Source organism: Cariama cristata, unplaced genomic scaffold (assembly GCF_000690535.1).
Source record: "Cariama cristata isolate BGI_N322 unplaced genomic scaffold, ASM69053v1 scaffold4808, whole genome shotgun sequence".
In the NCBI taxonomy this organism is placed as follows: Eukaryota; Metazoa; Chordata; class Aves; order Cariamiformes; family Cariamidae; genus Cariama; species Cariama cristata.
The window spans coordinates 28,539-44,675 of record NW_009632750.1 but is presented as its reverse complement, the minus strand read 5'-3'; the positions used below and the strand labels follow the sequence as shown (position 1 = coordinate 44,675).

General features: G+C 39.3%; 1 protein-coding gene across 1 annotated transcript; it reads right to left on the bottom strand.

Annotated features, from left to right (window-relative positions):
• Positions 1-152: 152 nt before the first annotated feature.
• LOC104166519 (inactive pancreatic lipase-related protein 1-like) lies at positions 153-14,447 on the bottom strand. Its single transcript, XM_009706474.1, has 12 exons — positions 14,399-14,447; positions 13,478-13,632; positions 12,847-12,972; positions 10,545-10,679; positions 9,363-9,471; positions 7,638-7,757; positions 7,282-7,401; positions 5,731-5,849; positions 4,469-4,598; positions 3,232-3,343; positions 1,322-1,489; positions 153-216 (listed from the first exon to the last, which is right to left on the bottom strand). The coding sequence occupies exons 1-12, from the start codon at positions 14,445-14,447 to the stop codon at positions 153-155; spliced, it is 1,407 nt and encodes a 468-aa protein (XP_009704776.1).
• Between the last annotated feature and the right edge of the window lie 1,690 nt (positions 14,448-16,137).

Below are 16,137 nucleotides of genomic sequence, written 5' to 3'. Positions count from 1 at the left end.
GGAGAACACCGCCCCCCCCCCCCCCCCCCCCCAACCAGCAAAAACCCCTCAACACACATCACCAGTATTATAAGTGCAGTGACTGCAGACTCCAGTGTTTTACGCATTACTAGCTTTTATTGGCAGCAAGTTTGGGGCATCTGTATGTGCTGTTAGCAAGCACTAAGAGTTTGCAGAACATCCTCCCTCACTGTCTCGGAACCACAGAAACGGAATCTGAAGAAAACAAAAATATACAAGTGCCTTGAGTTGTCATGATTTGTTGAGATTATACAAGTGGATTTGTTTTAATATGTCAACCTGATTTGTCATTTGACATAACTGAACACAACATACTTTGAGCTCCTAAGTTTGAAATATTACTGCTAAGGAAAGTATTGATGGACTGTATTAATTCTGATTGACTGCCTGCCTTCCTTTCATTTTACAGTTTCTTCTTTTTTTTTTTTCCAGATTTTGTGCTGCTATCACTATGTAGATGATCACCACTACTTGAGCAAAGTGCATGAGTCAATAGAAGAGTGAGTGCCTGTCTACAGAAGTACGCTTCATCAGCATTGTACTTCGGTGAATATGAACTACAACTGGATTTAGGAGCTCTGCTAAAAGGTAATGCTGCTGGGCTGTGATAATTTTGCTTTGCTTGAAACTATTTCCATCTCCCATGTTGTCTTTTAAGTGATGGCTTTTTAACTACAAATTTTTATATAGGTTTAAAACATACACTATACCTCCTCTTCTAGATACCCAGTCATGGGGTGGATGAAATAACTGATCAAGCAAATGAGAGGGTTAAAAAGTCCAAGAAATGGAGTAAAACTGGATCAGTAAATCATACTTCTATAATTTGAGCATCCAAACCATATTCCGTGAAGTCTACAGAAATCAGTTTTAGCCTGTTTCCCTTGACTTTAGATTTAGACTTTCAAGCACAGCTTCCGGGTATTAGCCTTGCTCATTGGAAGGATAGGCTTATTATCACCATTCTCTCTTGTCAATCATGATCTCAGGGACTATCATGCTGATAATCCAAGCCAGCACTAATTTTTTTCACCCAAAGGGTCATACAGGAAGTTTGCTCTTCTGAAGCCTGTAAATATTTTCAGTTTTTCTTTGAAGCTATTTAAGGCAAAAGGTTGAAGTAGTAGTGAATTGAACTGTGGATGAACAGTGTCTCGAAAGGAACAAAATCAAAGGGTTTTTTTGAGAGACTTTGAATGCTTTAAATAGCTTTTCTTGTGAAAATGCTTTCACCTCACGTAAAATTTTGTCATGTGTCTTCTCAAGTAACTTGCAAGATTTTCACAATGGGTATACTCACTCTTTTCCATTTTCTCCAGATTCTACTGTGATAGTTGCAGCTCCTAGTTTAGGAAAAGTTGGGTTTAACTGATTGTTGTTCCAAAGAAATTTAACCTTTGTAACTGTTCCAATGTTAACTTCTGCATCAATGAAGCTTGTGTAAGTGTTGTCTGGTCGGAGGGTTCCCCTGTGAAAAATAACATTTTATGGATGTGAGGCTTGCTAGCATTTAATCTTAATTACCAGTCCCATCAACTGATTGACTGTGGTAGTGAGCAGAAAATTAGAAGCGAGACGATATTTAGCTTATAATAAGGTAACAACGTTATTGCCAATTTTCCAACTTAATTCATCCCAAATCAGTGTTTGTCAGAAGAAGAAAAGGCAGGTAGGCCTGTTGTGCTGCAGTCATACCTCACAACGAAGACTCAGTTACAGGACAATCCCTGTGGAGAAGGTAGAGCTTGGTCTCTGTTGGTTATGTAGGCAGAGGTTTTTGTACATAAATGAAATCTCATTTAATGTTAATTGATTTATGTGATACAGATGTTGGATTTGTTTTGGATGGCCAGAAGGATTATCCACCAGCTGCTCAGCCTGGCTCCCTAGAAGAGATTCCCACACTTACAGCACTGTGGCCAAGTCAAATGGACATCCGCTCTTGGGTTACCATAGTTTATAATCTGGCTAGATATTTCACATTGCAGCATATAGCTCAAGCTCTAAACAGAAGCAGTTTGAGACTGGTAGTGGCTTCAGCTACTACATCTTACTGAATACGAGCTAATGCTTCTCTGATCCTCTTCCTTTGCCCCCTCCTACCCTCATACTCTGGAGGTGGAGGACTGCTTTCTAAAATGTATCCCTTCTGTATGAAGTTGAGACGTTTGAACGTGTGATGCCTTTATCACTGTAGAACTGTTATTGGAGACATGACCTGAGGGATACAGGAGGGGAAAGAAAACCAGAGGACCCAGCAGAACCGCCAGAAGAAATCTCTACAGTTTTAATAAGCTTCCTGAGAAAGACGGGATTTTTAATTTTTACCCTAGCTTTGCACTTTCTCATTCATCTGCTTTCAGAGGAGGATATTTACTCTCCTCCATATTAAAAGGCTTAGAGTAGTGGAACTAATGAGAGACAGAACAAAATCTCTTTGCCTTTTTGTTTCTTTGCTGGATCCACAGTGGTGCCTGGTAGGTTAGAACAGGATTTGCTGGGGAAAAAAAGTTCACTACCAGCAACTGAATTGACACAGGCTCTGCCAAAGGCAACTAGAGGGTGCTGAATGCATTCAGTACTGGCAGACTCATCTCAGGTGAATGCATGGGTGCCTGCAAACTGGGATTAGGTCATAGCAAAGTGTGAAGATGTGAAGTCCTTCTTGGAAAAGTGGAAATGACATAGTTGTCAATAAACAAAACAAAAAAACCCAACCAACCAACCAAACAAAACCCAAAGCCCACATCAAAATGCCTTTTCCCTAATTTCAGACACTTTAGTTGAAACAAACAAGAAAAATGCAAGTAAACAAAACCACACAAAGCAAGCAGCTTCCGTGTAAGTAGGCAAAGTTATGAGCAACAAAAAGTAGATTTTTATATAGTAAATGATGAGGTTACTTTAGCTGTAACAGCTGTGACAGCAACATTTTACAAACCTGTGAAAGAAAAGATCATAACTCTGCTAGCATAGGTCCAGCAAGACCTTAGTGAGACAGCGAACAAGTGACACCAAATTCTAGCATTTTAAAATCCTGCACTCTAACCTTCTCCCTTCAAATGTAAACCAGAGTGAGTGACCTGTTGCTACATTTACATTGGGGATAGAATTTGATCTCTAAGACCAATTTAAACAGAAATATGAAATAAAAATATGAATTAAATGTTCTAGAAAAGAGGTTCATTTTCTGTTGAATTTTTAACTTACTTGACAATCTGATGCTGTCTTGTGTTCCCACTGCTTCCGTACAGGGCAATATTTGCATATCCTTTTACTTTACTCTTTCCAGAGAGTGTCACGGTTACTTTGTACCTCCAAACTACACAAGAGAAATACAGTAAATTAGATTGTACCCAGGGAGAAAAAGTCTCAAACGTATCAAGTGTTGGGGTATTTTTGGTCCATATACTGCAGTTGAAAGCAAAAGAAAATTATCACTGCCCTTCACTTTCAGCTCAAGGCTACATCATAGGCTGTCTGGACTCAAAGGGATTAGCACAATGCTCTTGCACATGAATCTTGCTGCTTCTTGTTCTTCCTTGGGTTATAAACATGCAAAACAAATACAAAACACCAGTGAATCAGATCTGTCATTATGTCCTAATGAGATCAACACAAGAAATGGGTAGACATTTGTGTTACTTTCTAGGAGGAAGAAAAAAACCAAAACCAGTCCATAGCGTGGTAGACACAATATATACCTCAGCATTTTAACCATGAAGGTTTTCATATACAGTGAAGTTAGAAAGAAGGCGCTGTAAGGAATAAATACTGATACATACCAGAATATAGGCAGTTTAGAAGGACTGTAAAAAAATTCTGAAGCTCAAGGAAAATAATTTTTTGTGGGTGGGAAGTTTCTTTTAGCATGCAATTAGCAAAAGCAGCTCTTCTGCCTCTGATTCTTCTTTACAAAGGTGAAGGAAGAACAGTCTTGTGAGAGCTGACATTTACAGTAACTTAGGTTGTAAAGGAGGTCATCTGGGCCACCCACTTCTCAGAGCAAGGCCAGCTGTGATTGGCTTGCTCTTGGCCTTTGTCAAACCGAGTTTGAACATCTCCAAAGATGGAGAGTTCCCAGCTTCTCTGGGCCCCTCTTCCTGCATTTAACCACTGTCATTGTGACAGTAATTTTCATACTATTAAATAAGAAATTCCCTTTCTGCAACTTCTGTGCATTGCCTATCCTCCTTTCTCCTTGCACATTGTAGTGCAGTCCACTAAACATCTCAGTGACCTCCACTAGACTCGATAGTTTGTCAACATCCTTCCTGTACTGGAGGGCCCAAAACTGGGCACTAGTATTGCAGCAAAAGAGGAAAAGTCATGAAGGACTGAGGAGCCATTGCACTGCTATGAGGTCTGTTAAAATTAATTGTAAAACAAGAAAATAGAAAGGTTTGTTTACAAGGAGTAGGTAGCAATGGAAGCAATAGAAACTCACGAGCAAAATCCTTGGCCTCTCCGGTATTCAGGTAAAGTTTCAGGAAATCAGTTTTAATTTTCCCTTTGAATTTATCTGCGAAGTGACCCATATTTGGGCATCCTTCTTGTGGGCATGGGAAACAGGTATCCTAGCGAAAACAAATATATCTATGAATAAAATCATCCATCTAGCCTAGAAAAAAAAATTGCCATAGGACTTATTTTTAACATATCCATCTAGCTGGCCCTGTATCACAGCAACAACAAATTTCAAGTTACCCTTTCTGTGACTTGAGAAAGAACACACATGCTAGCCAGCTTTCTCAAATGCTCTAATTTTTCAGGGCTCCGTGTTTTTTCTTATGCCAGTTAGCTCAATCCAGCCACATCAGTGATGTCTTTGAGTAGTCGTGAACTGGAGCAGGGAGGAGGAGGTGTCCTTCCCAGCAACAGATGAGAAAGAATAACGCCTCCCTATACCTTCAGGTATAAGGAAAGCCTTTGTCTTGAAAACAAAGCTCATTTTTGTCGTGAAGGCAGTTTTCCACTACTGTGACAGAAGCATGTAGTCGCCTTCCCCCAAACTGATCTGAGAAGTGTGATCTCTATCACCCACTCAGAACGTGTAAAGGTCAATCTAAGCACTATGTAAGTTTATACCTCTGTCTGTAGCATGTGATGAGCCTGTTATGTCTTTGCTACTCTTAGGCTGTAGTTCCCTATCTCCCAGTTTGGGACAGGGAGGGGCTTCCTGACCTTGGTCCAGAAATCATTGTGCTTTGCCCCTGAGGTCATCTTAGGTCACCAAAGTACTTTGGTCATGAACTGACCCCATCAGGTCATCACATATTCTTTTACTTCTTGTTGTTTTGAAAAGAAGACATTTAAGCTGTGTTTGAAAGCTCACCTGTGACAGTATGGGATTCCACTCATTGCTGTTTGATAAATACATTTGGTGGTTACAGGAGCAGGCTCTCCTCTTTACCTCTTCCCCACTTTGATGTAGCAGAGCAGGCCTGGGGAAGCCACACTAGCTCCAGTAGTACCTCAGGGCTGCCACATCAGCACAGAACCAGGGATGTCTTTCTTTCGTTATTGCCTTTTCCTACTTTAACCCATGCCATCTGCACAAGCTATAATACTTTAGGATGTCTGACACTTACTTCTCTTACACGTGCACTTGTTGGGTGCAAGCTAGCATAAATAAATTGAATTTCAGATGTATAGATAAGAGCCATTGTTTTTGATATGGTCCATCCTGAGGCTCTGAGAAATACTTACTGTATCAAAAACATCATATGAAGCACAAGAATAGCCTAGAAATCCATCAGGGTAGATAATACTGTCAGAGTAATACTTGTAACTCCTCAAATGATTGCAAGCCACAAAGTCCCGAGTTCCTGTGAAAAGATGCTGCCAGGTTAGTTCTTCTTTTCTGTTACCATTCAAGGAAAGATACTGGCACAGCGCTTGCAATGTCATTGGGATGCATCATTCCTCCTCCAAAGCCTTGTCACAAATCTTGGAGTATCAAACGTAAGGTGTGAAGCTTACTTTTGCAATGCATTGGTGCTCTAAGGAATGTCACTGACTCAACAGGTATAAAATGCAAACTTGAAATCCTTCATGGAGACCGACTGTGCAGCTCAGCTCAGCCCATGCCCTGTGCTCCCAAACACTTCTTCAAGCAATTTGACCGAGTTTCACAATAAAAATGAGAACTGCATGAAGCAGGTCTTTTGTAGGCAACAGTTGCATTATTGTAATAAAAGAAAACCAAGTGAAAAGTATTTAAGGGTGAACTTCCTAGAGCAATGCTGATTTGCTCCAGCTGAGGACTTCTAAACAAAATTATTGTTATTTGGGCGGTGCTTAAGGAAGGAAGACTCTTAAAATAATGAATATATTATTTTCCTTTGTGATGCCTTTAATTTCCTGACTTTAGGTTAAAAAGAAGATCATATACAACACAATTATTTCTTGGTGCCTTAATTCCCCATTATTGATAACAAGTTTACTCTATCAAAAAGGAAAAAAAAAAAAAGAGAAAGTAATGCCTCCAGCTGCATTGAATAAAATCTAGAGAAAAAGGCTAGTTATCACAAATAAGTTCATGAATTCCCAGAGTTTAAGGTGTTTGCAGTAACGTAAAAAGAGCTTGGATAATATACTGAAAAATTTCTACAGCAGAAATCCTGGTTTTGTTTGTTTTGTTTTTAATATTATGTGCAATTTAGCTTTATAAAGACACATAAATTTTTTCTAATACTTACTGCTTTTATTGGAATAATGTAAAACAACAAAGAACAGTGCATTTGAGCAGCTATGTGCCAGTCTTTTTTTAGCTGACTAAAACTGGACACAATGACATTGCTTTAATGTAACCCAGATTGTAACAGGTAACTAAAAAAAATTTATTTGTTCTATCTCAGAAGAATTGCAGCTGAAGGTAACCTAACAGAAGTAGCTGTGAGCATCATTGCCCTACTCCACCCAGTACTGCTGCTGGGCAATTTAATAGAAACAAAGTGAAATGTGTTGTTACAGACCCTTCAAAATTTTTGGCACAGTTTCAGTAATTTTTGTTCCTACTATTAGATACTTTAGAGGAGGTATATTTTCCAAAGGCAGCCCCTTTGTCTTGTTTATTTTTTAATAAGCTCTGTGAAGTGGTGTGTTTTGAGCACATTAACAGTTTCACTGCACTCTGCAGCTCCCATTGCTGGTGGACACACCAAAGGCTAATGCAAAACACCTGAATCAAGAAAAGTTAACTCATTACATTGTGAGGGGTGACCTCCCCTGAATTTGTAATGTAATCAACATTCTTACCTTCCCAGATGCCATCGAGATCTACGATCTGTGAAACAGGGTTCTTCCCACACCCTGGCATTTGCTGTCCTCCATTTGGATAGAAGTCAAGATGTCCTATAGCTGTGCTCATGCCAAAACCTGAAGCATTGAAAGCAGGGGTAAGTGTATTTTCAATTAATATTGTCTCATACCTATAGCTGCTGGCTTGAAGTTTGTCTGTGCTTGGTATTTTAGAATCTGAGCTGTTAGTGTGGTGTATCTGTTCTGTGTCTGTGCACCATCCAGCACAACTGAGTCTTGATGAATCATTAGGATACTGAAGTGCCACAGGGCATAAATAATTTGGTATTAATACAGTGGAGCTGAATACTCACCTAAATAGGGGATTGTAGGAGCTGAATCTGTGTGGATAACATCAACAAACTCTGCATCAGATTTATCCAGTCTGACTTCAATTGGAGTGTCTTGAAAATAAGGTTGAGCAGGGTCTAGTCCTGAAAGAAAAAGACTAGTGTTATGCATAGATAAAGAGATATAGATGTATAATTGTACGTAACACTATGATTGTATGTAATGAATATCACATATATAGTTGCCTATGGTTCCTTATATCTAAGCAGTATAGGCATTAAGATGCTGATGTGTGCTCTCTCTTACCAAGTGACTCTTCTCCCAGGAAGGAGAAAGGGTTACTTGTGTGAAGCCTATTAAATTTTGCTGATTTACATCAATATTGAGTAATTCACAACAGGGAAAGGTGACAGAACAATTCAGTGCTGGGGAGACAAAAACTGAATCAATACACCTAACCAAAAATTAAAAGAATATCATATTCTGTAAAAATGTCTAAGCTCAGAAATGTGGGAGCACTTAAAAGGACAGGCTATTACTTAGGGATATAGTTAAAATGAGGGGGTGCTTTCTGATCAGTCAGCTGTGATGTTATCTGGAAAGTAAAAGTGAGCTCATGTAGCTCAAACTAATACAGGTTGTATAACCATAATGCCTGTGATCTCCATGAGGAAAAAAAAAAGAGGGAGGGGTATTCAGTTGAAATCTGACTGTTTCTTTAAGTGCAATTTCTTAGTAAGTCTACTTGAATCTGGACAAACGATATAATCCTATGCGACTCAATTTTTGCTGCCAAGGAAATACAGAGATTTAGTGTGTCAACAGTTAAGTGAAGAAATTAAACTTTCTAAAGTTTGCTGGAAATAAAAAAAATAGTTACTGTTAATGTACTCTACAAGGTGAAAAGTTTGTGTAGGCATAGCAAAGCAAAGTGATGATGGGTGATATATCAGGAAGGTTAGCCTACTGCTTCTGAAATATCACATTTAAGCATCCTTTTCTGGAAAACGATATTTGTTAGCAAAACTGCAGTACAAAATAACTAACTGCTCACTGTTGTGCTGCTTCTAGCATGCTTTAGAGGGACCTGCAAGTAGTGGGTGATGTTGTGCATCAGATGTGCTGCTATATTAATGATAGATTAATGAAAGATGAAAATGGCAGGAGAAAAGCTGTTAGGACAAGGAAGGTAGGGATTACTCTCCTGGTCTGTTTTATTACATTAGTGTTGGACAAACCATTATGAAAAGCAATCATGGCAGCTAAAAGCTGGTTCTGGTTTTACATTAGTTATTACGAGTTCATTTTTAGCAGTGACAATGGAATATTGTTAAGTTACAGCATCACTCCCGTCCTGCTCCAAACTAGCACCGATTTGAGCAATGACACTGCTAGGATGAAGCACCAGAAAGCAAGCTCTGTAGAGATTATCACAACCTTTAGTGTGTACCAGCAAGTCAATTGCTGTATGGCAGGGGGCCTTCTGGCCCTGTTAGCTGTATGGAGGCATTCCTTTGCTGTGTAAACATAGGCAAGCAAAATAATCATCACATCGACTGTTTTCCCACACTTACCAGGGCACCACTCCTCCGTGTACTGTGAGAAGCAGCTAAGTTCTGTAATATCCAAATCACCCTTGACAAACCTACAGCCCACAGTCAGATACAGTCGTAAGAGAAAATGAACAGCAACATCTTGCTAAGCAGTGGTGTCTTTAGTATGAGCTGTGACTTAAGTTACTGACTTACCGGTTATTCTTCCAATCCCCGGCCGCCTCCTGCCAGCCTCAGCTGCCGCATGTGCTCCCAGGCTGTGGGCAATTATGTGAACATTGGCTGGAGAGTATCCATATTGTTCCTGAGAAAGCAGCAATATAAAAAATTACTACATCTGTTTTCATCAGCAACAGAGAAGAGTAAAAAGGGGCTGAAAAACTCCTTTTAATTTGACTACAGACTCAGGAACTCCTATAGGATTTCTGCATCTCTTTGCCCATTCAGGTACTTATGTCCAATAGATAAACAAAACTCTTTATCCAGGTGTTGCCTGTATTTGGAGGCTGTGAAATCTCTAGACAGCTGTCAACAGAGTCCTGAGAGGCTCTGTAGCCATTTTACATCCTAAACTCATTAAAGTTCACAGCATACTTGTCTGGCTTGCAAGATTCAGCCAGGCAGGATCTCTTAGGTACCCCTGGCAGGTCAGGCATGACATGCAGCTGGAGAAGGACATGAGAGGAGATGCCTTCAGCCTTTTTGGACAGTAATTCAGTGACTGCAATGCAGATGCAGAGAGTGAGACAAGGGTCAGAGCACTCCTAGACCCAATGTACTATCTATTTAAGTAATTTATGGTTCTTTTTTGGGAAATGTGTGTTGAAAACACTTAGATTAAAAGAGGGCTTCAAACTAAGCATTACTTCCCATGTGAAGCTGGCTAAGGAAGGGGGCACATGGCACCTTCTGTAGATGTAGGCACTGTGCAGGGCAGCTGGATGGGTCCCGTTCATCCCCAGGTGTTGTTGCTCACCAGAAAGCAATTGTCCTCCAGCCAGTGCTGGCTGCCAGCTGGTTTTCTGGCATTCTTAAGAGTCCTTTGGTAGGTTTTGTCTCTATGAAAAAGCAGTTTGCTGTGTCTGCTGTTTCTGCATATTTAAAACTACACAGCACTACATCTATGGAATAACTGTTTGGCTGTACTATGGGGATGTCTTATACAACTTCATATCCCTAAGTTGGCTAATCCTGCTGTTATGTCATAGTTCTCTAACTTTAAAAAAAAAGAGTCTGTTTTCAGCATGGTTTCTAAAACCATCACTGGGTAGAAGAAAATTTTTTCTGCTGGTTACATTCACATTCATGAGAGTTCCTGAATTATATTTCTTTCAAATCAGCATTATAGCTATAGCTTTATAACCAGAAGATTCTTACCATAAGAACATTTATAAAATAAGCTATTTCAGCGCCTACAACACGGACGTTGTTTGATGCCTGGGTGTATGCACATCTTGCACCTTTTTTCCAGTTTATGCAGATGCAGTTCACATCTTCCACAGTAAGCATCCTCTGTTTTGTAAAACAAAAGTAAAAGCCAAAGAGCCCCACAGTAAATACAGTCTGGAAGTGATTCATATTGCTTATTACAGCTCAGCTTATAAATGTTGCATGAACTTGTATCAGAACATTTTAAGAACCAAAACCTTAGCATATATATGTGGTCATGCCTGCTCAGAGGTGTATGTGTGCTCACACACTGCTGAAATAGGGAGGTATGCTATAGTAATGGCCACACCATCATTTCAAATATCCATAGCAGTATTTTTTGCAGAAGGGAAAACAATATAGACACTTTTTTTAAAATTTCAATCAAACTTTGTATGTAACACTAAATAAGAGCTCTGCTCTTCTACTGATTCACTTAAGTGATTTAAAACTATCTCTTTAATTCAAATTCAAATATAACTTATTTTTGATAAAAATCAAGAGTGTTTTTCTGATAAAGATTTATAAGAAAGAGAGTGTCTGTGTTTTTGTAAGAGGTTGCATAAATTGCTGGTGTCACTGGATATTCATTTCAGATTTATGGCTTTATTTGGGAATATGTATATACAGGCAGGGACTTTACTGTCTGCCATAGAATCTGAAGCTTTGTTTTTCTCCTCTGAGCTGGATTGTTTGGCTAAATGTATTTTGCTTTTGCAGCTTTGGTATATTTATTCTTTCTTGCTTTATGTTCAGACATTATAAAGTTTCCAAAACAAGTCACAACTGGCAAAACACAAAAAATGCAATAGAATTGTCTGTGGCTATGTTAGAAGTGGTAAAAATAAATGTGCATATAGGATTATTACTTAATGGGAAGGAAAGATACACATAGGAGGGCTGATGTATTCACAGTCCCATTTGCCCCAGTCTTTACTGAAAAGATTCACTAAGACCAATTTCTTTTAAAATAAATTGGAGAATTGTGATAAAACATAGGCCATTGTAATAAAGAAAGAATGTAAATATTTATCTCATGCCTTTACATCCTTGTGAAAATTGATCAAAAGAATTTAAGGGACTAGCAGAAGCAAAACGTGTTATCTTGTTGATTGTGAGGTTCTGGAGAAAAAAAAAGTCCATTTTAGGAGTAGGAAATGAGAGATTGCAAATTATAAAAACATCAATCTACTTCTGATGCTTTGAAAAAATTATGAACTAACAAATCCAACAATCATTTCTCAATGTTCACAAAGTGATAATCAACACAGCTTTTTTTTAATGAGAAACTGACAAGTAAATTTATATCTTTTGACCTCATATCAAAGAGAAGCAGGTAACAGGGATGTAATAAATGTGAAATACCTTGATTTTAGTGGACTTTCACATTGTTTCTTGTACTTTTCTCACAAGGAAAATAAGAATATAGAATTTAAACAAAGTTGTAGTTGCGTGAATGGTTAGTTGAAAAACCTTATCCTAAAAGTATCATATGCCATCAACTGGTATTTTGATCTGTGCTGTATGGCTAGTAGCTTTCATTAGCTGCAGCTGCAGTAGAAAGCATTTTTACAGGATTTGAGAGGACCACAAGCTGGAATTGCAACTTTGTGTGGGGACAGGATTAAGAACTAACTTGGGGAATTAGCACAAAAATCAATAAAGCAGAGTGCTTTACTTCACTCACTGTTCATAGCAAGTCCTAGATTGAAAGCTTTGTTTGAAATGATCCCCTTGAGGTCCCTTCTGGATGTACGTTTCTACAGCTTTATTGCTTTTATTAATGGTCAGCCCATGTCCTCAGCCTCCAACACCCATGTGGCAGCCCATACCTTTGTGACAGACTTTCCACATCTAGAAACCTCTCTCTTGTCTGGAGAAATATGATGCAATAGTTACGAGTCCGCAGTTATTCCTGGAATTGCCCTAGCTCCTAAGCAGTATCTTGCTCCAGGGTTTGCGTTCTTTTTACCAAGAAAAACAGACATTTATTGAGCCAAATCCTGTTGTCGCTCACTTTGCCAAAGAGAAGAATTGAATGCATTTTTACATCATGCTTTTCCTCAATGTGCAGAGCTACTTATTTAAGTTGCTAACAATTTGAAAACGTGGCCTCTTTTCCCCTTCTTATCACTACAAGTACCGTGAGAGAAATTGGTTAGAAACAGAGAAAACAGACAATCTATAGGAATGCGTTTATAAATGTAAACTAAGAAACTTCACAGGGACAGGATTTCCCTGTGGTACCTACCTTGCACATGTCTGACAGCCAGTTTTCTTCTCCATCATCTATAAATCCGTGTGTGATAAATCTGGTTATCTTACTTGCATTAAAATTTGAGTACCCGATTGTTCGGGCATCAACTGCAGAGATCTCCTGTTGTAGATATTAAATTAATAAACATTTCTGTAAATAGTTTATCAAAATCGCAAAGACCTGAACTATGCGTATCTGTACAGGTGTTTAAAAGTTATGCAATGTTAAACTCTTCTGCAAGTGTTCACATGACTATGGCTTAAGGTCTGTATCTCCATTCAAAGCAAGCTTTGATACATATCTTAGAGGAGCCAAGACTTTACTTTTAAGGTATTTTCATCTTATCTGTGGAAAAAAAATATTACCTAATGATTTTAAAAATGCACATTTTCCCAGTACTTCTCGGTGGCCATATAGAAAACACGGGGGCATGCTGCTTTGTGAGAGCTGGAGGAGGATGAGACTTCTGCCCCAGAGACCCTGCCAAGGAGCTGGAAGAGGTTGTCTCTTGAATAAAATGGAGGTTTGGCCATTTCTAACGCTTTCCAGGAACACAGCTGGAGCCTGTGTTTATTTACTCTTTTTGCACGTGATTTACTAATGTGTTAACCTCAATAGTTCTTACTTGAAAGACAGTGGGATTTTGTCTTGTGTACAGGAGGAAGTGAATGTCTATCTTTTCTGGAGCCCAGGGTAACTTATGGATCGGTCTTTCCACAGTCCCAGACCATGGTATATCATCTGAGAAACATCCAAGCCTTTCATAGCAAACTTCTTCACCTGTAGCACACAGATCAGATCAATAATATGTCAATGAGCAAAGTAGTGGAGCAGGCTAGTCATAACTCACAGCATCTCTTCTCTGGAGGTCTCTTGGTTTCTTGAAAATCCTATGATTTCAGAAAGCAAAGACCAGCAGTTGCCTTGTCTCAGATCTTCAAAGGCTACAGTTTGCCCCAAGGAAAGAAGCCAACTTATTGCTTATCAACAAAATATTCAGTGGAGTTCCTCCATGGGTATCCTGTACCATACCTTTCCCTAGCTGTGTTTTGCCTAAAGCAAAGACAGCTGATGAGTTCCTCCTAACACCAAACCAAGACATTGCAAATTATCAGCAATAACTTGAGACTGTGCTGAACAACCGACTACACTGTACACAAGAAGTCTTACACTATACAAGCCAGTGTCTTCTGCTGAATATAAAGCTACACCCTCATTAGACTGCCTCCACCCCTCACTCCTGGCTTTTTCTTCATTTCCATCACTAAAGAAGAGTACAATAAATAATTTCCTAGGTTTGGTAGAGCAATAGCTTTGCTCTGAGGTAGAAAATACCAGCATTTCTTGCATGGTCCTAGGGTGGGATTTCCAGAGTGGAGAAGAGAAAAGACAACATGTGCACACACACTCATCTCACCATTATTGTACAGGAAAGTGAACCATGTAACCTCAATCAGTAAGTTTTAAGGCATCATAGTGTAGAATAATATCTCACAAAATATAGCGGCATAGAAAGGCTATATAAATACTAATCCCATATGCTTACCTTCTGCTGTGCTGAGCAGAAATAGTGCAAGTATCCAAATTCCAAGCATCTAGAACAGTAGAAAAAGAAGCTAATCAAGCAGGCTAGCAAATCCTAGCTGCAAGTGCAATTAGCTTTCTGGTGCTGAATTTTCTCAAGGTGAAAAAGGTGCGGTGTCTGTCTTCTCTGCAACATGTATCTATGACCACTACATATGTGAGACATGTATGAGTCAGCTTTGTGTTTGCTTGCTCCACTAGAGATTGTGGGGCTCCTAAATCTACTAAAGCATAGCTTAAATCCAGAGTGATTTTTGTCCCGTTGAGGCTACGCTTCTAATTGGATGTAGTGTAGCTACTTTAGAACCAGCATAAGGACACCTATATGAACTGCCATTCCCCTCTATACTGCTCCATTTTGGAAAGCCATATACCTGACAACAGAAAAGAAAAACCCCAAAACCTGAACTACTTACAATGCAGCCTTGAAGCTCCACGCACTAATGTGCAAACTTTGCGTGTACTTTTTATAGTCTGCTTTACCCTTGGAAATGTTTCCAGAAAGATAGGAACATTTGTTTCAGATTATAGTTTATAGCTAAATTGGAAAACAACTTTAACGGTTGGTTTCTCTGAAAACCTCAAAATCCATAGACATAGATTTCTTGAACTGGTGTGCTGGAGCCTGGAATAGGATTGGACCTCCAGAGGTAGGGTAATTCCCAGGCAGCAATACATCAGGAGTGGAACATTAAAAAGAATTATGTGGATTTGTGTGGCAGTGAATTTAGAGGTTTGTCTTGGCTGGAAAGGCTTTTTTTTTTAGTGTTGTGTAGTTGGAATGTAGCGGGTCTGCTGTGAGTGTTAGTGGGGAACCACATCATCTTTAAGTCCCGTCCCTCAGCTTGCATTGAGTGGCTTTGGATATGGAATGCTCCTGTGCTTCTGGGTCTTTTGTGCCTGTTTCCTGATATCAGCTCAATTTGACAAAGCTGTATCCCTTTAGGAAAACTTCTTCGTGGGCCTGGTATGTCTTTCATAGTGAGAGGGTCTGATCTTCTTCTGGTGTCCCTTTCATTTCCTTGTTGAAATAACTAGGTGTAGAAGTACAATTGTCTACCCCTTTGGATCCTTTCTGTGCTACCCATGTAACCCAAGTTTTGAGATAGCCCTTCTCTGAGTGATGAACTAAGAGCAAACATACTGGAAATATATGCAAAAAACATACAAAATTCCCCCAGACACTGGGACGTGGCTGCTTTGTGTAGTGACATTACAGAGCTCAGTAGGTTGTTCTACCAGACATCAACTAAAAGGTGAAAAACAGCCTGTGCAAATGAGCAGGACTAGGTCTGGGGACCCCTTGGTCCTGTTCATCTCTAGGAGAAGACTGTAAGTGAACTCAAGAAGAAATGAGACCTCAGCAACTGTTCACCTAGAAAGCTTTGTAAACTTGGCTATGCTTTCTGGGTCTGGCCACATATCTTTGCAGAGCTGACGTTCCCTAATTTCAGCCTTTGGGAATGACCAAATGGATACCAGCTGTGTGTATAGGTATTACACTGCTATCATCCATGCTAGTGGGATTTATTTCTTTGAATAGTAAAGTTTTTAATTTTTCTAAAATATCACCCTTGATACTGATTTAGAGCTCAGTGCTCCCGTCCTTGATTGAAGTAGCATTTTAGTTTGTAAATATATTCTTATCGGTGATAGATGAGAATTGGTACATGCCCTAGTACACTGCTAAGTTTTAACACT